Genomic DNA, 22,052 nt, shown 5'->3' with positions numbered 1-22,052 from the left:
TGCCCGGACTATTGATCGCTTCTCTTTGATAGAGAAAGTGATTCCAAGTTGACCCTAATTGTTTTGTTTTGTTGGGTTTTTTTTCCATTTTATCCGGTTAGACTTAAAAATCCAGATCTGAGGACTTGTGTTGTTCCATCTGCTAGATTTTCAGGAGCTTTGCCCATGTCAAATCATTCCCCAAAGAATGTTGAATGTGGGCCCAAGGAGAGTGTTGCTCATTAGGGAAACTTCATTCATCAACTCTTTGTCACCAAAGACTGAGATTAAACTCACTTAGCTGAACTTTAAAGATCACCTCAAAAGCCCTGTTACCCGAAATATTTTCAGCCCAGGAGATGGTCTTCCTCAAGGCCCTGGAAAGATTGGACTAAGAGCTTGCGAATTCTACATCGGAGTGTGTGTGAAAGTACAACTCTTGCTCAGTAGCGTACTGTGCTAATAATGTCTTGTGTTTCTTTAGCAGTGAAATATTTTGGTAATGCTTATTTTGCAATGGTCACTGTGCATCTGCTCCGGATGGAGGCTCACATAAACTGCTAACTGCCAGCAAACTGCATGAAATCTCAGCTCGTATGTCTTCTTTCCTTTTCCTGTACTTGCTACTTTGCCCGTTATTAATAGGATCGACTTATGTGCACAACAAGTCATGCCTGTACCATGACGTCAGCTCCTTTCTTCATTTTACTGCAAGTTTTCATGTGGTGTGGATGGTCAGTCACTTTCTCTAATTTTTCTTTTTGTGTGTGTTTGGCTTGAAATTTTAATAAATAATCCATATCCCTAAATCCACTATGATAAGTATCCTGAAACCGGGTTATTAAAATCCCGGTACTTCTATTGTTTTGTAAATAGCTAAATGCAAATATTGCTTAAGTTTCTAATCCTAAAGCAAGCATATCCTTTTCCTGTTTATTTAAAAATCAGTATTTTCTTTTAAGGTTTTATAGAAAGATTAAATCTGTGTGGGAAAAATTATACATGCTTCATGAGGAGAAATAGCCTAAGGACAATTATTAGAGCTGGTCATCTCTATTTTCAAAAGATGCTAACATAACATGAATGAGCCATTTCAGTTTCATCCAACATTATTTTCAAAATCAGTAATTCAGTTTTTTCTTTTTTTAAAAACAAATGACTTAATCAACTTTTTATATTTTTACTACCATAATATTGATATTCTTAGTATCTAGGCTAAAATGATCCCTTATTACCTTTGGCCAATTTCTGAATTCTGTCATTAATACTGACTGAGTAGAGGTTTTAGGGCCTGAGCTTGTGGTCAGGGATTCATTTACGGTTTTGCAGTTTCTTTTCTGATGCTCTGGAATCATCGTGATTAGTGTCACTGGAGCAACTTTTACTGTGTTTTCTTCATTGCTGTCCAGGTATTCATTGACTAGGGACCACTAGATGGAGATATGGCCATTACTGTGAATGGAGGGGCTCATCAGAGGGGCAGCAAAGTAGGGTAGCAGCGCGAGTCTCAGAAAACAACTACCTTTTTCCTGGGATGATAAAATAATGGTTTTCATGGCCCAAGATTCCAAGTGAAAAGAGAGCTAGCTGCTTTGGATCATTAAAAGACCAAAATTAAATGATCCCCTCTCCCTATTTTTAAAACTGATACCGAGGTAGCTTTTTGAAGTCATGTTGTACTGATCCCTACCCAGGTGATTGTACCATTTACATATGAAAACTATAGTAAAAAGTATATTTTCCATGTTCTATTTTTTTATACTTCTTATCATGATAGGAATGAGCAAACTAAAATGTAAGGCTAAGAAAAAAAGTTAAGGAATAGTGTAAATATTCACTCCTCTCCATAGAATTTTTCGGTAAGATATACAGGCAGCTAATTATAACACAAAAATATAGATCACTTCCCTCTTTACCTTTATGTTAAAAACCTATAGGTAAGCATTTTTTTCATCTAAGACTGTCCCCTCAAAAACGTGATTGTGAATTTTTCTATGGTATTTTTCTTTCTCACCATAACTAACTATAAACTTACCAAGAAAATAAATATCACTGTGGATTCAGCTGGCTGGGATCAGTACATTTTAATGAAATAATTTTTGAAAGATGAAAAGAACACATCTGGGAGTCCCTGCTACTATGTCCTTGAGGAATATATAATGAGTAGTCTTGAGAAGATGATGTAGATGGCATATACTTTACATTAATAAGACTTGTGTTGAGTCTTTAAAAACATAGTTATCAGTATGGAACAGTGACTCTGGTTTATGCAATTGGAGTGTTGCTATGATAACATCAAAAGAAGTATCATTTTCTCTGAAACAATCCAAAGTTGAAAAAATTAATGTAAACAGTACCCAAAAATACTGAGGTTAATTGGCAGTTCCTGACACTGAAGACCAATAAAGGTGAAAGTCTAAACTTCAGTGCTAGTCTAGCTGTAAACTAGGAACTTGTGGTGGGTGAGATTCTGCTCACAGATCTCTGAGCCTTTCAAGAAAGACTGTCTAAAGCCAAAACCCTTGTATCCTATGGAATCTAAGAAGGGTATCAATTATAGATAACCAGCTATGAGGACTTCATTAAAACACAAAAGTTTACTAAAGAAAAAGCTAAAGTTTATCAAAGAAGTAAAGCCAATAATATGTGGCATTGAGAAAGTTCATGCTTTTATGCAAACTGCAAACCTCATTTATAAAAGCACATTATTGGGTGCCTGAAAAATGAATATCCAGATGGGTGTATGTTCAACTATTTAAATGTGTGTATACCTACAAATATACTACCTACTTCATGGATTAATGTGGTAGGAGAAGAAATTATTTGCTAGACAACTTATTCCTATGAAAAGACTTACTGTGTAGTACCCAGCTGCCTAAATAATTTTACAAGTACATTTTCTTTGAAGCTGCTGTAGGTGCTTTGACTACAGACCTATTTAAATTCCAAAGTTAGCCATTATTTGGAGGGTTGTCTTCACCAGTGATTGATTTGCCTTTTGAATATAATGACTATAATTCAGAAAATAAATTACAAATTATTGAGCTATTACTATGTACAGTTAGTTACCCCTAGTTATTCTGGTTTGGGAAACAAAGGCAGATTTAAGAGTTTAGCAATACCTGTTTAACAAGAGAAAATTGAGGATATTTTAGCCACTAGTATACATGGTCTTAAAAAGAAAACCTCGGGAAAAAGGAAGTCTCAGTTGATGTGTTTAATTAAGAGTTTTTTGAAACAAAGAATCCTTAAAACTCAGACTATGAGCCGGTTAATCAGTGTTCATGGGATTTTGATCTATCCTTAATACAGAAAAAAATGCTAAGGTTTCTCCCACATCAATGTATTTGCAACTTAGAATGTTTTTAGAATCTATCTCTTAATTTCAAGGCGTGGTATACATGGCTGCCCATGCAGAAAACATGACAGGAAACTGAAGAAGACAGACCTTTTAGTGTGAATCAACTCATATAAACCTCCCCCTCCCAGACTCAAACAGACCTCATCACACACAGGAAATGCGACTAAGCAAAAAAATTTAACACAATGGAATCAGAGCCAGAGATAGTGTTTTTCTTTACCTTAATAGGAAATTTCTTTGACAAAATATATCATTAAGATGTTAATGGGTCTTATCTGTGTGCTAATTGTCCATCCCATCAAATTAGTGCTTACTGTACACCTGTGAATTAGACCATTCTTCTGGGTATGAGGTATTTGAGATATGTTTATGCTCGAAAATGTTTTTACTCGAATTCAAATGTAGCTGAGCATTCTTTTATCTTGTTACCCTAATTTGAACAAAGAGGATCAAGTACAAAGTCCCAGAGATAGTACGCACCATGACCCACTGCAGAGACAGACAGTGTTACTGAAGCAGAGGAAGTTGTGGGGGAGGGGAGAGGAGTAGAGGAAGATGGAGAGGTAGCCAGGCTCCCGAGGCCTTGCTAAGAAATTGGGTTTTGTTCTAAGAGATAAAAAGAAAACTTGATGTATGGTTCTGAGGGGATTGCTTTTTGGTAAAAAGATTGTAAAAGAGCAAGAGTAGAAGCAATGAGACAAGGGAGGCAGCTTTTGAGGGAGTGATGGTGAATTAGACATGAGATCGTGAGAAGTGGTAAGTTTGGGGATGTATTTTGAAGCTCAGGTCAAGAATACATGCTGATGAATTACATTTGAAAAAAGTGTAAAAAAGGAGCAATCACAGATGACTTGTTGACTTTACCCTGATCTATTTCTACTAGAAGTGTCTTTCAGATAAGTACTATCTTTGGGCAAGTTTGAGACCTTTCTGAGACATTAAGGAGGAGAGGTGGCAGAGATCAGTGTGGAGGTCAGAGGAGAATTCAGGTCTGAAGACATAAAAGTGTGAGTTATTCTGGGTTTGGTCCAAGCTGGTGAAATAGGAAGCCCCGAACTCACTTTATCCCATAAACAAAGCAATTCCCTCTGAAAGACACTGAGAAACTGAATGATCCAGAAAATAGCCACATCAAAACAGGTAGGAAAGGCTAAGACACACTATCTCCATAATCCCCCTCTCTGACATAGCTACGTAAAAATCAGGAGGAAATTTGTAACTCCGAGCTTTTCCCTGAGGAATGAAGGGTTTGGTCTGAACGTCTAGCACTCTGTTAAGACTTCCATTCAAGGTACAGTCTCCCCCCACCCCAGCTCTCTCTGAAAGTCTAATAGGGCTTATGTCCATGAGACCCATCGCACCCAAGAAACAAACAGTTCTCATCAGGGTAATGCGTACTTAACCGTGGCTCTCCTCCCAGCACTCAGAGAAGATGGACCAGACAGAAATGCCCTACTGCCCAAAGAACACCCCCAAAGTGATACACCATATCACTGGGCTATGGTGGCTGGTAGGGCTGGTGTTGTCAGGTACCACATGACAATGGCAAATCAACAGTTCTTAACGGTGTATTCCCCCAGTGCAGAGAAAGCAGACAAAAATGCTCTTTTGTCAGTCATACCCTAAAAGGGAGAGGTCTATTTGCATACCTTAAAAACTGCTGCCTCGGGCGGGGTCTAGGCTCTAATCAGCCTGCATCTAGGTGCTATATAATATCACTCCCACTGGGGCACTGACAGATATATCAGCCCACCTTCAACTACTGGGAGCCAAATCAAGATTGGGAAAGGTAGCTGTTTTATCTAATGCATAGAAACCAACACAGAGTCCAGGAAAATATGTTCTAAACAAAACAAGATAGATAAAACTCCACTAACACACCTTAAGGAGTTGAAAATGGTTTTAAAGATGTTTACCAAAGTCAGGAGAAAAATGCATGAACTTAGAACTTCGATACAGAGAACACATTAAACTACAAAAAAGTCACAGTGCTGAATGTAATATATAAATGACCAGGATACCTGAAAAAGAGCTTTTGATAAAAAATGACATCATTTCATGGTAAGAGCCTTGGTCAGGACAGGCATAGAGGAACATCCTTGACAAACCCATCCCTGACAAACCCACAGCTAATATTATACTCACTGGAGGAAAATGTCTCACAGTTGAGACAAGACAGTCCATGCTCACTGCTCTTACTCAACATAGTACTGAAAGTCCTAGCTAGAATTTTACGCAACACAAAGAAACAACAGGGATCCACATAGGAAAGGAAGAAATAAAACTGCCAGTACTTAACAGATGATATGGTTCTGTATACAGAAAATCCCAAAGACTACACCAAAAGACATCATCAAAGAGGAGGGGTGGCAGAGAGCAATCAGTGTGGAGGTCTGAGGAGAATTCAGTAATTTTATAGGATATAAAATCAGAAGTCAGGTGCATTTCTATACATTAATAATAAAACATCTGAAAAAGAAAACTATCCCAATTCACCATAGCATCAAAAACAAAGTATTTGGAAATAACTTCAAGGAAGTAAAAGAGCGGTACAATGAACACTATAAGACTTTGCTGAAAGAAAGAAGACAAACATAGACATCCTGTGTTTATGGATTTGGAGAATATTAAAATATCCATACCACCCACTGCCATCTATGGATTCAGTGTATTCCCCAAAATACCAACAGCATTCTTTATAGAAATAGGAAAAAACAATTCTAAAATTTGTATGGACCCACAAAAGACCCAAAATTTCATCATAATCCTGGGGGAAAAGAGAACACTGCAGATACCAGGTTTTTTATTTTAGACTATACTACAAAGCTACAGTAATCAAAACAATATGGTACTGGCACAAAAATAGACACATAGACTAATGGAACAGAAGACAGCCCAGAAGGAAACCCCAAATATATACGGGTCAACTAATACTCAGTAAGATAGCCAAGCACACACGTTGGGGGAAGGATGGTATTCAGCAAATGGTCCTGGTAAAAAAAAAAAAAAAAAAAAAACACATGCAGGCAATGGGACTGGACTCTTATATTACACATAAAAATTAACTCAGAATGGATCACAGACTTTAATATGTGATATTATAAAATTCCTAGAAGATAAAGTAGGAAGAAGTTTCTTGACATTGGTCCTGGCAAGGATTTTTGGATACAACACCAAAAGCATAAACAACACAAGCAGAAATCAACAAATGGGACTGTGACAGCTTTGAATGCTTCTGCACAGCCAAAGAAACAACTAAATGAAAAGGCAACCTACAGAATGGGGGGGCGGTGCACAAGCAATATATATAGGATAAGGAGTTAATATCAAAAATATATAAAGAACTCATAAAAGTTTAAAAAATCAACTAAAGGGGCCTGGGTGGCTCAGATGGTTGAGCGTCTGCCTTCGGCTCAGGTCATGATCCTGAGGTCCTGGGATCAAGTCCTACATCGGGCTCTCTGCTCCTTGGGGAGCCTGCTTCTCCCTCTGCCTCTCTCTTTCTCTGTGTCTCTCATGAATGAATAAAATCTTTGAAAAAAAACAACTAAAATTTGGGCAGAAAAACTAAATAGACATGTTTTCCAAGAAGACATCAAAATGGCTGATAGCTACATGAAGAGATGTTCAACATCGACAGTCATCAGGCAAATACAAATCAAAACCACACATTTCAGCTTTAAGGACATATACCTTAATGTATGTGAAAGTGAATGGATGGAAAAATACATTCCATGCAAATGGAAATCAAAAGAAAGCTGGGGTAGCTATACTTGGACACAATAGACTTCAAGACAAAAACTATAATAAGAGATAATCATTATATATTGATAAAGGGTTCAATCAAAAGTGGATATAACACTTTTAAATATTTCTGCACCTGACACAGAGGCACTGAAATAGATACAACAGATAGTAACAGACCTAATAGGAGAAGTAGGCAGCAATATAACAGTATTAATACTGGTAGGGTATTTCAGTTCCCCACTTTCATCAATGGATAGATCATCCAGACAGAAAATGAACAAGGAAACAGTGGAGTTAAATGACACATTAGACCAGATGGAGCTAAGTGACATTTACAGAACATTCTATCCAAAAGCAGATTACACTTTCTTCTGAAGTGCACATGGAACATCCTCCAGGATAGAACATATGTTAAAGACACTGAAGAAGCCTTAGTAAATTTGAGAAGGTTGAAGTCATATCAAGCATCTTTTCTGACCACAGTTGTATGAAACTAGACATCAACTATATGAAGAAAACTGGATAATTCACCAAATATGTGGAGATTAAATAATATGCCACTGAACAACCAAGGGTCAAAGAAAAAAGCAAAAGACAAATTATAATATAAAAATATATTATGTATTAAAGACAAATTAGAGACAAATGAAGATGGAAATACACTGAACCAAAACTGGGAAGTAGCAAAGTAGTTCTAAGAAGAAAGTTTACAGGGATAAACACCTATATTAAGAAGACAGAATGATCTCAAATAGATTTATACAAGGATTAAGAGCAAACTAAGACCAATGCTAGAAGGCAGGAAATAACAAAGATCATGACAGAAACAAATGAAATAGAAACTAAAAAGACAATAGAAAAGATCAGTGGAACTAAGAGCTGGTTTTTTGAGAAGATAAAACGGACAAAACTTCAGATAGACTTACAAAAAAAGAGGTTTAAAATAAAAAAACTAGAAAGAAGAGACATCAAAATTGATACCACAGAAATATAAAGTATCCTAAGAGACTACTATAAAAATTACATAGCAGAAATTGGAAAATCTAGAAGAAATTGATGAATTCCTAAAAACATGTAGCCTATCCAGAATGATTCATAAAGAAATAGGAAATTTGAACATACCAGTTACTAGTAAGGCAACTGAATCAGCTCTCAAAAACCTCCCAACGATCAAAAGCCCAGAACCAGACAGCTTCACTGGTGAATTCTACCAAACATTCAAAGAAGAATACCAGTCGCTCTCAAACTCTTCCAAAAAATAACAGAGGGAACACTTTCAAATTCATTTTACAAAGCCAGCCTTACCATACTATCAAAACCAGACAAGGACTCCACAAGATTAGAAAATTCCAAGCCAATTTCTTTGAGGAACCTAGATGTAAAAAAGACCTCAACAAAATGTTAGCAAACTGAATTCAACAATCCAAGACCATATTCCATGATCAAGTGGGATTTATCACAAGGATGCAAGGACAGTTCAACTTTGACAAATCAACCAATGTGATACACCCTCTGAACAAGGTGAAGGATAAAAATCATATGATCTCAATAAATGCAGAGACAGCACTTGCAAAATTTAACATCCATTTTGATAAAAACTCTTAACAAATTTGATATAAAAGTTATATATCTCAACACAATAAAGGCCCGCAACTAATACCATGAACGAGACAAGGATGTCTAGGAATAAATTTAACCAAGGAGGAAGAAGATGTGTACACTAAAAACTATAACATAAAATTGAAGACACAATAGGAAGATAATTCAGTGCTCATGAATTAGAAGTATTGTTAAAATGTTCATACCATCCAAAGCAATCTACAGTTTCACTGCAATTTGTATCAAAAATTCAGTGACATTTTTACTGAAATATAACAAAGAATTCTAAAATATGTATGAAACCACAAAACCCTAATAGCCATAGCAGTCTTGAGAAACAGGAACAAAGCTGGAGCCATCACACTTTCTTGATTTCTAACTATATTATATAAATACAGTAATCAAATAGCGGTACTGGCACACACACACACACAAAAAGACACACGGATCAATAGAACAAAATAGCCCAGAAGTAAACCCATGTATATATGTTCAATTCATTTATGACAAAGGAGCCAAGAACATACCATGGGGAAAGGACGGTCTCTTTGATACATACTACTGGGAACGGCCACACCCAAGAGAATAAAACTGGACCACTATCTTACACCATACACAAAAACCAACTGAAAATGGGTTAACTACTTGAGCTTAAGACCTGAAACAGTAAAACTCCCAGAAGAAAACCTAGGAAGTAAACTCATTGACATTAGTTTTGGCAATGATTTTTTTTTTTAATTTTACACCAAAGGCAAAAATAAACATGGGACTACATCAAAGTTAAAAGCTTCTGACAGCAAGGGAGACCAATTGAAAGGCAATCCATGAAATGGGAGGAATTATTTGCAATTCATGTTGTGATAAGGGGCCAGTATCCCAAATATACAGAGGAATCCTACAACTCATTATCAAAAGAAATCTGATTAATCAATGGACAGAAGATCTGAATAGAATTTTTCCAAAGCCATCTAGGTGGCCAACAGGTAGAGGCATGCCTTGTTTTACCATACTTTGCTTTATTGCACTTTACAGATACTGCAGTTTTTTGTTTTTTTGTTTTTTTCAAATTGAAGGTTTGTGGCAACCCTGAATTAAGCAATTGTACTTGTGTCATTTTTTTTCAACAGCATTTGCTCACTTTTGTCTTTCTGTCACATTTTGGTAGTTTTCACAATGCTTCAAACTTTTTCGCTATAATTGTATTTGTTAAGGTGATCTGTGATCTTTTATATTACCATTGTAAGTGCTTTGGGGCACCATAAAACACCCATCTAAGACAACAAACTTAATTTGTGTGTTCTGAATGCTCTACAGACCAGCCATTTCCCCATCCCTTTTTCTCTCCTTGGGCCTTCCTATTCTCTGAGATGAAATGATAATTGAAATTAGGCCATTAAATAACCCTGCAATGGCCTCTAAGTGTTCAAGTGAAAGGCAGAGTCACATGTCTCTCACCTTAAATCAAAAGGTAGACATGATTAAGCTTAGTGAGGAAGGCATTTCAAAGGCCAGCATAGGCTGAAAGCTAGGCCCCTTGCACCAAACATTTGGTCAAGGTGTGAATGCAAAGGGGAAGTCTTGAAGGAAATTAAAAGTGCTATTCCAGTGAGTACACAAATGATAAGAAAGTCAAACAGCCTTATAGCTGACATGGAAAAAGTTTTAGTGGTCTGGATAGGAGATCAAACCAGCCACAACATTGCCTAAGCCAAAGCCTAATCCACAGCAAGGCCCTAATTCTCTCCATTTCTATGAAAGCTGAGAGAGGTGAGGAAGCTGCAAAAGAAAAGTTTGAAGCTAGCAGAGGTTAGTTCATGAGATCAAAGCAAAGAAGCCAGCTGCAGAACATAACAGTATAAGGTAAAGCAGCAAGTTATCCAGATCTACTGAGGTAACCCATGACAGTGGCTACACTAGGCTACAGGTTTCTTTTTTTAATTTTTTAATTTCCATTAATTACCATATCATTATATTACTAGTTTCAGAGGTAGAGTTAAGTGATTCATCAGGTGCATATAATAACTGGTGCTCATTATATCACGTGCCCTCCTTAATGCCCATCACCCCGTTACCTTATCCCTCCACCCACCTCCCCTCCAGCAACCTCTTAACTGTAGGAAACAAACAGGGTTGCAGCAGGTTTTCAATGAATCAGCTATGATTCATCAATGAATCATCTCTAGCTATGAAAGAACTAGATGACACCTTTTTGCAATGCAAAAAGGTGTCATCTAGTTCTTTCATAGCTAGAGATGAGAAGTCACTACCCATCTTCAAAGGATAGACTATCTCTCTTGTTTGGGGCTAATGAGCTGGTGACTTTAAGTTGAAGTCAATGCTCATTGACCATTCTGAAAATCCCAGGGATTTTCAGTCTACTCTGCCTGTGCTCTATCAATGGAACAACAAAGCTTGGATGACAGCACATTACAACATGGTTTAGTGAACATTTGAAGCCTACTGTTGAGACCTACTACTGAGGGGGGCAGAAATTCCTTTCAAAATGTGACTGCTTATGGAGACTACACCTGGTTGATTCCAACCATCATGAATAACTGTGAGGGGTTCAAAACTGCAGTAGAGGAAGTAACTGCAGATGGGGTAGAAATGGCAGGAGAACTAGAATTACAAGTGGAGCCTGAAGATGTGACTGACTCACTGCAATCTCACAACAAAACTTGAATGGATGAAGAGTTGCTTCTTCTGGAAGAGCAAAGAAAGTGGTTTCTGGAGATAGAATCTACTCCTGATGAAGAAGCTGCGGATATTGTTGAAATGACAACAGAGGAGTTAAGATATTACCTAAACTTAGTCGATCAAGCAGTGACAGGGTTTGAGAGGATTGACAGATTGTTCTGAGAGTCAGTCAATGTAGCAAACTCATTGTCGTCTTACTTTAAGAGATGGCCACGGCCACCCTATCTGCAGCAACCACCACCCTGACCAGTCAGCAGCCATCAACAATCGAGGCCAGACCCTCAAACAAGAAAAAAAAGAAAAAAAAAAAGACTCACTGAAAACCCAGATGATGGCTAGCATTTGTTATCACTACAGTATTTTTTAAATTATATACTTTTTTAGACATAATGCTATTATACACTTAAGAGACAACAGTATAGTATAAACGTAACTCTTATATGCACTGGGAAACCAAAACATTATTTTGACCTGCTTTATTGAGATATTCCCTTTATTGAATTATCTGCAACTGGAACTGAACCTGCAGTATATCCAAGGTATGTCTCTACATGAAGGAGGTTCAACATCACTTAACAGAGACATGCACATCAAAACTTCAAGGAGATATCACTTCACACCTTGTAGAATAGCTATTATCAAAAAGACAAGAGATAACCATTGCTGGCAAGGATCGGGAGAAAGGGAATCCTCTTGTGTTAATGGTGGAAATGTTAATTGGTACAACCACTATGAAAAACTGGTATGGGGGTTCCTCAAAAATTAAAAATACAACTACTGTATGAATTGGCAATTGTAGGTATTCATTTGAAGAAAATGAAAACACTAGAAAAGATATATGCACCCCTATGTTCATTGTAGCATTTTTTTCAATAGCCAAAATATAGAAACAACCTAAGTGTCCGTCAACAGAGGAATGGTTAAAGAAGAAGTGGTATGTAGATAGATAGAAAGACTCCCAGCCATTTTTGACAACAGTGTTGGACCTTGAGGGCATTATGCTACATGAAACAAGCAAGACGAAGACAAATAGTGCATGACATCACTTATATGTGGATTCTATTTTTAAAAGGAATCAAACTCAAAGAAGCCAAGAGCAGAAAAGGAGCTGTCAGTAGCTAGCGGAGAGGTAGGGAGAGGGTGGCAAAAGGATACAAACTTTCAGCTATAGTATGAGTAGTCTGGGGATCTAATAAAATCTGATTATATTTGATTATACTGTAGAACTGAAATCTGCCAAGAGAGTAAAACTTAAATATCCTCACCAATGGGGGGGAAAATGATAAATATGTGGATAATGAACATGTTAATTATTGTGGGTGGGGTAACCTTTCACAATGTGTATCAAATCACCTAAATATATACTTTAAATATCTTACAATTTTGTCTATTAAAACTAAAAGTTAGAATTTTTAAAGCAAAATGAAAGAACACAAGCAAAAATCATTTCATATTAAATAGGATAAAATTATGAGTTATTAACAAATAAATGGAATTGAAAGCTATAGGACTAGATTAGATTAGAAAGTATAAATAAAAAGAGAGAAGTAACTTCTGGAAGTCTATCATGTAGAGAGCAAGAAGAGAAGCAGGTTGAGCTAAAGTGAGTAAGATGAACCCAAAACAAGTTTGGAGGAAACCAGATGTGTTGGGCAAATATAAATGGGAAGATATTTTAAGGGGAGAATGTTGTACATTACCAAATGCTCCTGAAAAGTAAAATAAGATGAGGACCAAGAATGGATCATCATTTGATGCTACTCTTTAGATTTAGGAACTAGCTTTTGAAAAATAAACTTTTTCTTAATAGATTCTTTTGTTTCTTTCAGACTTCTCTTTAACAGAAGTGCTCTGCCTCAAAAATGCAGCTCAAGAAAGAAATTTTATTTATTTACTGGGTGGCAGGCACTGTATTAAACCCTGGTGAGGAAAACAAGCCAACGTTCTCTTCTCTGCAAGCTCAGAGTCTTTGGAAAATCATTCTGAACATTTTATTTACTTACATAACTTATTATTTTGATTATTGGACGATGAACCTTGGCATAGTGAATATTTTAAAAAGCCTCATATCTACATCTACTTATTTTCCGAAACATCTTTAATGAAATTCAGTAATTGAAAGAAATCAAAGGTTGTAGAAAATGTTACAAAACACAGAACCTAGGAATAAAAGATAAAGGATAATTTTGCATTTAAAGGAACTTAATGAGCTACCATGAGACAATGGAGGGTCCAAATAGGTATATCAGTTGCTTATATTTCATGGTTCCGTATATCAAACAAATGTCTCTAATTGCTTAGCTTTTTATTTTGAATATGTTTTTAGAGTGACTTTTCATGTATGATTCAAATACATTATTCTTTCTTTTACTTTTGGTGAAGGTCCAGATGCTACATGTGCAGCGTGGTGTGTTCACCTTTGACTAGATATAAAGGATATGGAAAAGAGAGATCATTTCTCACATTGATTTTACCAGTACCAAACTTTGCCTTATTGAGCATAATTCTTGGGAATTATAAAACGTACAGTAAATTTTACATTTACTCCTTATTTCTATAAATATGTAGGAATATCTGGTACTGTGAAAGTTTTTTTATTCAGCAACTGGTATATTAGTCAAAACAGCATTTATTATTCAAGTGTTTTCTTCCTTAACCATCAGAATCTGCAACTCAAAATTTAAAGCATTCTTGAAATGGTACTAGGGAAATCGCTTTATTCAAAATTGCTGAACTCTAAAATCTAGGGTAATGTAATTTATTTGGATTCCAATTAAAAGCATTTTATCAGGTGAGTTCAGAAGTGGACTAAACATGGGTGCTCTGAAAGATGGCTTACTAAGTATTTCTTCAGGATTTTTCTTTCTCCTTTTCTTACCAACAGGAGGATTATACCGACTGTGGTGGTGTTTCTGGATTGAATCCCTCCCTGTGGTCCATCATCGGAGTCCAGTTTGTACTACTTTGGCTTTTATCTGGCAGCAGACACTGCCAATTATGACCTTCTAAAACTCAATCTGCGTAATTAAACTCCAGACCCTGCCAAAACATGAGGCCTCAGTTGCGTTAAGATAGGGTCAACTGTGGAATGAGCTGAACATTAGCTGGGACCATACCATGGCTAAATCTAAGGCGCAGACGCATATGGCCCCCACTGGCTGCATGTCAGGGTCTCAGATCCTTAAACTTGTGTGAATGCTGCATCATCTATGTATAACATCAAAGCAAAATTCTATACATGCTCTATTGGAAAATTGGAGTTTGTTGTTTGCGTTGTTGGTGATTATATGTAAAAGGGCTCCCCACACTGTTTATGAATCATACAAATTGTCTTGACCTTGACCTGGAATTTTGACTTGCTGCAATTCTTGTTCTTTTACCAAGAAAATCTCTAGAGGAAAAAAAAATGAGTTATTTTTGCCTTCATGTATTCTTCTGTTAAAAATTATTTCCTGCTTTGAGTAGTTATTATTGAAAAACAAAATAGAGAGAAAGAGATTGATGTAATCTGTTGAAATAGAAATAATGGCTAACTTTCTATGGAAAGAAATTTGCCATAAATAAAATGCCTTATGAAGAATGGCTTCTCTGCCAAAATAGGAACACAAATGACGACCAATTAAGTTTTGCTGGGGTAATGAATCGGTGTTTGAAAACAATAACTAAGAAACTATTAAACTAAAGGTGCTTGAAGATGCAATTTGAACATCTGACATGTTTCCTCATAAATGTAAGCCCTGAATCAGTGCTTCGATGTAATGTTTCTTTTTGTTCACAGTAAAGTTATGTAGTGCTAGCCAGATATTTCAAAATGCTCTTAAGAGAAGCTTGTTGGGGGGGAGGGGAAAACGTTTTTTCTTGTGATAAATGAACTTTGGTTACCAAGGGTATTTTGCATGATGCTGCCGCTATTTTAACTTTCGGTTTGTTTTTCTCTTACTGTAGAGTATAGTCCTTTGAAAAGTTAACCGAGTGACATTATTGTTATGTAAGACTCTGAACCTTGCAGTGTAATGCACCTAAGTCACCCTTAAAAATGTCGTTTAATTACTCTGAATATACTGTGCAATGTCAATGCCGAATGACTGGCGTAGGTAAATGGTGAAATGGGCTAACGGATTTTATACAGACTCGTGCTTTTGCCTGAAAACCTATGTACAGATATTGTAAGTACATAAATCAGATTTGACACATTTATTTTTTGAAGAGTCCATATACGTTCTCGATGAAGATTCACACTAGGTTTCCTCTTTGTTCGTTTGAATAGTAGCACATACACTCCAGACGTTTCTGCTGCTGCTGCTTTTCTCCCTCCATTGTAAAGGGTATATGATCACTTGACCAAAATTTCCATGCAGTTTGATGAGGGTTTTATAATAATCTGAACAAATAGGAAACCTTGAATCTGTATGTATGCACATGAACACTTGATTGTGAATAATCAGAATTGTTTTTATACAGCCTCATTGGTGAAAATGATTAGTGTAGTAAATGGGATATTTCATTATAGACTAATATGCTAGATTATTATTTATGCTTTTAAAAATAATTTGCAGGAGTCAACAGTGTTTGAAGAAAGGGTAAAAACTATGGATGTGTAATTCTAGTTCAAGTGAGTAATTCTGCCGAAGGCTGGAAGTATACAGATATTTTTTATGGCGAAATGCCTTTTTATTTTGAACATACCAAGTATTGGTGTGTGTATATGCTGGACATTTTCTTATACATCCTTTTTAAGTCAATATCTTGCTAACATTATCCAGCATGCTTTATTATGCTCCGCATATCAAAGACGTAACCACGTCTTTGGCGTAGTTTAAAAGACATTTGTTTTGTTTTCAGCTTTGCACACATTTGTAACTCCCTCCCACCACCCATATGCCCTAGGAACCATTTGTGTATATTTCCTTATTTAAACTATTTTTTATTTAAAAACGGGGGTGGGTGGGAGTGGAATCATTTTGCCAGCTATTGTGCTAAGAGTTGACATCAGTTACCATTTCTAACACATTGTTGTGATTTTGTAGTCTCATTTGTACCTGGTATTGACATTTTAGAAAACACCAAAGTGATTAAAAATATATATATATATACACACACACACACAGAACTTCTCACTCTAGTGACACTATGTTTAAATCATGTTGTTTGTTGATTACATATTTAAACCTTACTGTTACCTTTTGCTAGACTATTTTAAATCATGAGAGTGTTGGGAAGGGGAAATCAAAATATAAAATTATGTTAGTTCGTGTGTATATATGACGCACATTAAAACAACTGAATTGCTTCCAGCATACAACAAACTACCTTAAAATTATCTTTAAAATCTATTAAATATATTTTTGTGGCTAATGTCACTGAAATAGTATGTTTTCATCAACTATGTTACTGTTGCATTAATCACAGTTAAACTCGGCGTCTCTTGGCAGGGTCCTGTTGATTCCATTTGCCATCAAAATATATTTACATGCACGAGTCTTGCTATGATCCTTGATTTTCTGTTATAAAATAAACCTATACTATGAGAACCATGTACTTGGTAATAAATTGGGTAAGAACGTGCTTTCTGACTAAAAGTTGTTCTCCTGCCTAATACTAGTCTTCATACTCTTAGCATTTTTTCAAAGACAGTAACATTCATTCCCATCAAATTGTTGTGTTTAATTTAGGATTTTTCTGTGAGTTCTAATTCTTGACAAGACCTTAAATTATAGCCTGTTATAAATATTGATTTTCAAAGACTAAGCGATCGAGAGAAAAAAGCTTTTAAATGCTTTGGCTTCTTTCATTTTTGCTCTACTCATCCAGTTTAATGTAGTTTGTCACCAAAACGAAATCAGTCTTACATTGGTGTTGAGTAACAGGAATGACTTTTACATTAATGATTTCTTTACATTTTCTTCATTTGAACAACCAGCATTACTGCCAAACACCAATCGTGGTCCATATTTGTAACAGGTTTTTAACATGACATAGTTAGCAAGTTTGATTGAAGAGATTTTTAGGTCCTGGGCCTATAAGATTTTAGTATGATCTTTTTTCATGTTTCTAATGCTTGAGGCATTATTGCTTTACTTGGGAAAAAAAGAACACAAAACAAAACAGTGTTGCTGCCATTTGTAAGTTTTCCTAGGATATTCCTTTTATTAACTTTAAAACTGGCCTTACTGGGTTCAAATAGGCAGTATCCCTTTTAAGTGACCTTTGCAACCCAAGTGTTACTTGCTTATTTGATGCTCTCTTCTATTTTAGGTCTTATTTAAATCTTTCTCTCCACCAAAGCTTAAATTCTATGTCTTAATTTAAAACTCTGAACGATTCCATTAATCGTCAGTTAACATTAAAATATCTAGAGGTAGACAGTTTGACCTTGTGAAACAAAGTGAGCGCTGTGATTTTTTCAAGTGTAGAATAGAACGATGATTTCACTTGCCCCCAACTTAAAATATTTTATTACCATGTAGAACTTGTGTTGTCCCATTAGCAGAATGTTAATATTGCTAATATTCCATGTATATTTCTGTAAAGAGCAAATCAGTACAACAGATGTATCAAGTGTTGAATAAATTCCAGAATTTCAAAGGCTCAGACAACCCTTAGCAGGAGTTTCCTCTACCTTATTTCTAGTTCATGTAATTAACTCAAAGAAATTCCACTGAGACTAACGGGATACTGTCTTGTATAGATGCCAGTTGAGTTTACAGTGTGACCTGACAAAGCTGTCTTTTTTGTTGTGCCGTATGATTGTTGGATCATGCTTTTTAGGGATACTTTTATTGAAATGCTCAGTGTGCATCCATGCAAAAGGCCAATTGGCTTTGTGAACAAAAGATCTTTTCTCCCCTTTATTATGTTCTCTTGACACTTTTGTGGAAATTAACTAGCCTGATAAAAGAAGTTTTGTAAAAATTTGTATAATACTGTTATAAAAATATTTATAATCCCAGAAAATGTTGTGTTAAATCTTGTGCAAAAACAGTATATTCAGAATAAAAGTTTATCATTTAAAGTCACCAGTTTGGATTATTTAATTACATAAAATCCAGTTGAAAGAGACAGAAGTTATTGTCATAAATATCTTTTACTCAATCCTTCCTGTGGAGACCGTCATTCAAGGTAGTGAAATAAAATTTGGGATTAGGAAAGTGCTTTTGCGATTACAACCCTCAACTCACAAACAAATGCTCTTGCAACTCCTTTTCTAGTCTCACACTTTGCATATGGTTTTTGCCGTCAAGGCATTTAGGAAGTTACTAATTCAGACTTTGGGCTTCTGTTAAAAAAAAAAAAAAAAAATCCCCAGCAGAAATAATGTTTCCACGTTCCTTTAAAACCTTGGGAAAATAGTTTGAAAGAGACAAAGTTAGAATATTTAAAATGTTAGTGTACCTTTTATACATCTGACTTTTAAATATTTCTCCTAGCTACATTATAGCAATCAGCAGCTGGAAAAGGGAGGTCTAGTGTAAAGAATTAAGGTGGGGGGGGAACCTGTTAGCTTTCTTTTACATTTATATCAGCTTGTAATCTGCCCTCCTATGCTCACCCAATAAATACATTAATGAGCCTGATACTGTGTGGAATCTAGTGTAATGTAGGCCTGCTTTTCTTTCTGGAGACTCTCCTAAGAGAACACAAATTGCTACACATGGGAGGAAGGCATTATGTCGGAGGAAGGCACCGACGATGGTGATTACTGGAAGAGCCGACCTCCAGTTTCTGATCAAGGCATTTTAACAGGAAAAAGCCTACATAAAAGTGTAAGGTGGATAACATTTGTTTTTTAAAACATCTGGCTTCATTTTGTACCAATTTATCTCCTCAATCAATCCTCTCACTCCCCAGACACCCTCATTTCCTCTATCAATCATCTTGAACTCATCTCCACCTCTTCCCTTGGGACCTTGCTTCATCAATTCTCCGTCCTCAAGCGTATTCCGTCTCCCCTTTCTGCAGGCTTACTTCTTTCTGCCTTGCAAACACGTTGAGAACACCTCCATTTAAAACAAAAATTAAACATCCACTGTTGCCTCTTATCCCTATTACTTCTCAGAGTTGTAAACCTAGGATTAAAATAGTCCTTTGCACATTCACAGTCTCTTCTGAAAGTCAACTCAACTGGGACTCCATACTCAAGGGGGCCTTAAGATTTTTACATCTGAAAGGCTTATTATCTCTGACCTGTAGTTTTGGACTACTACCACTGGAAAATTTTAGTTACTGGTATGAGGTCCTAATAAATTCAAGGTATTGGGCATTTCTTTTTTTGTTTATAATCAATTAACATAATGTGTTACTAGTTTCAGAAGTAAAGGTCAGTGATTCATCAATTGCATATAACACCCACTGCTCATTACATCATGTGCCCTCCTTAATGCCCATCACCCAGTTACCCCATCCCCCCATCCCCCTCACCCTCCTCCGTCAATTTCTTAATGCTCAGAGGCTTTGTTTCTTAAAGTGGAGTTATTCACAGACCCCCTACATCATTTTCTATAAATTGGTATACAATCAACAATGCTGTCTATTTAATGTTTTTTTAATGGACCCTACTTTTTAATTTTTTTAAGATTTTATTTATTTGAGAGAGAGAGAGAGAATGAGCAGGGAGAGGGGCAGAGGGAGATGGAGAAACAGACTCCCCGCTGAGCAAAGAGCCCGATGTGGGGCTTGATCCCAGGACCCTGGGATCATGACCTGAACCTAAGGCAGACGCTTACCCGACTGAGTCACCCAGATGCCCCATGGACCCTACCTTTTTTAAATAAATATATTTAAGAAGGAAATTAACTATCACTGCCATAATTGGGAAACTAATATAATTTGCTACAATTAGTAGTTAAGGCCACAGGTTCCTATTATAATGAAAAGAAATCCATAAAAAGCACATACCACTGTCAAATGTGCTAAATTTAACATAACACATCTTCAACACATTTATTGAAATGATAGATTAGGTAGTTTTTGTATTCCTATCACTAATGTTTTAAAGTGTGAACCTAGACTCAAACATCTGACTATAAATTTTAATTATTAACACATTAAAAAATACAGGGTTGCCATGAGAACTAAATGATACATAATTAACGTAAATGACTTAGCATAAGGCCCAGCACTGCGTGAGCACTCAACAATGCCATCCATTAGTATTACGAGTTATCACAATCATCTTCCTGATCATCATAGTCATCATTTTGGGCTGGAGCTTTTAAGACCCTAATTATCTTCCTGATTTGCCATTTGAAACTTTACTCATTTTTCAACTGAAGTGTTAGAAATAGAACCTTACATAGATTAAAATAACAAAAATAGTCCCTTCCCTTATAGAACTACTACTGGCTGGGAATATTGAAAATTTACTAAGCACTGACAATAGCATGAGGAAAGTGCTAGGATATAAGAAATAAATAGCACTATGGGAACTGACAGTAGAATAACCTGGCGAGAAGGAGCTGGCCAGAGAAGTCTGCCATGATTTCAAGCTGAGGCAAGGCAGTCGCAGTACTGGGACAAAGAGAGCGAAGTGTGTGAACGCTGAGAAGTGCATTCAAGGCACTGGAAGGTGCTGAGTATTGACGCTCAGGCTGGCTTACCGTGTAGGTGATGAGTCTGCAGAGACAAAGGGCCAGAGATTGGAGTCCTCTCTAGAACACATGGCGGCGGGATGGGAGCTGGGGGGTGTTAGGCATTTGGAAGCTGCTGCCAACTTTTAAGCAGAGAACAGTTTGATCAGATTTGCATTTCAGGAAACCCACTCTGGATGAAATGTGGGTTAGCGGTAGAAGAACGTCTATAGAAAGGAGACCAGTTGAGACTATTGTCAAGTTGAGAAATTTGTTGATTGACAGAGCAGGTTCGATGGAAAAAAGTGGCCTGATTTTAGCAATATTTAGAAGGGAAAAGGGAGAGAACTTCATGATTCACCTGTTGATGATTCACTGTTGGACAAAATTTAGAATGCTCCCAGTGTTCCGAAGTTTAATTGTGGTGAGTTGTGCAATCCCCCAAGGTAGGGAACATCGGAGGGTCCTAGGGGTAGGGATGAGATAGGCAGGACAAGTCCAGAGGAGCAATTGAGAACCTGAACTTCAGAACAATGAGACCGAATTCATTGTAAATGAGCTTCTGTACAGGGCTGATGATACAAGGAAAAAATAGGGTCTCTGCCACCCAACAATATATACACCAGGATAATGATTCTCAACACGAAATCATTTAAAACTCTTATTGGAGGTATTCCTGGTCTGTTTTGCTTTGGCTTAAACACTGATTGATACCCAGAAACTACTCTAATTCAGAATCTCAGGTGTTTCCACTGTGCAGCCAGAATTACACTGCTGGGGGCAAGTTAGACTACAGTTGTGACAGTTCTGATGAAGGTAATTTCTGAATTCTACTTTATGAAACCCTATTTAGATGCAAGTTATTTGTTCCATTTTAAATAATCCCCCTTTTTTGAACATGTGTTTTGAAACACACCTATGATCTTAGCTAAACTGCAGTATTTGTGAGGACTGTACTTTTTTCTTTTTAAGATTTCTTATTTGAGAAAGAGGGAGAGAGCACGTGCACACGAGTAGGGGGAGGGGCAGAGGGAGAAGCCGACTCCCTGCTGAGCAGGGAGCCTGACGTGGGGCTCGATCTGGGATTCTGAGATCATGACCTG

The 22,052-nt window shown here is 36.6% G+C and overlaps 1 protein-coding gene across 7 annotated transcripts in view; it reads left to right on the top strand.

Annotated features, from left to right (window-relative positions):
- Positions 1-14,384, top strand: part of CACNA2D1 (calcium voltage-gated channel auxiliary subunit alpha2delta 1) — a 474,147-nt gene extending 459,763 nt beyond the window's left edge. For 6 of the 7 annotated variants that reach the window (XM_028118805.2, XM_028118819.2, XM_028118796.2 and 3 more), the window contains one exon: positions 14,268-14,384. In XM_028118805.2, the coding sequence (XP_027974606.2) occupies positions 14,268-14,384 (117 nt within the window). Of the gene's footprint in view, positions 1-624; positions 760-14,267 lie in introns of those variants that run through there. The other variant, XM_088018662.1, reaches the window with a different exon arrangement.
- The last annotated feature ends 7,668 nt before the right edge of the window (positions 14,385-22,052 follow it).

This window comes from Eumetopias jubatus, unplaced genomic scaffold, assembly GCF_037043125.1.
Source record: "Eumetopias jubatus isolate StellerSeaLion01/CBP00866 unplaced genomic scaffold, mEumJub1_p1.0 scaffold_14, whole genome shotgun sequence".
Taxonomy (NCBI): Eukaryota; Metazoa; Chordata; class Mammalia; order Carnivora; family Otariidae; genus Eumetopias; species Eumetopias jubatus.
The sequence above is the reverse complement of the archived record's forward strand: the minus strand, read 5'-3'. Positions and strand labels throughout refer to the sequence as shown.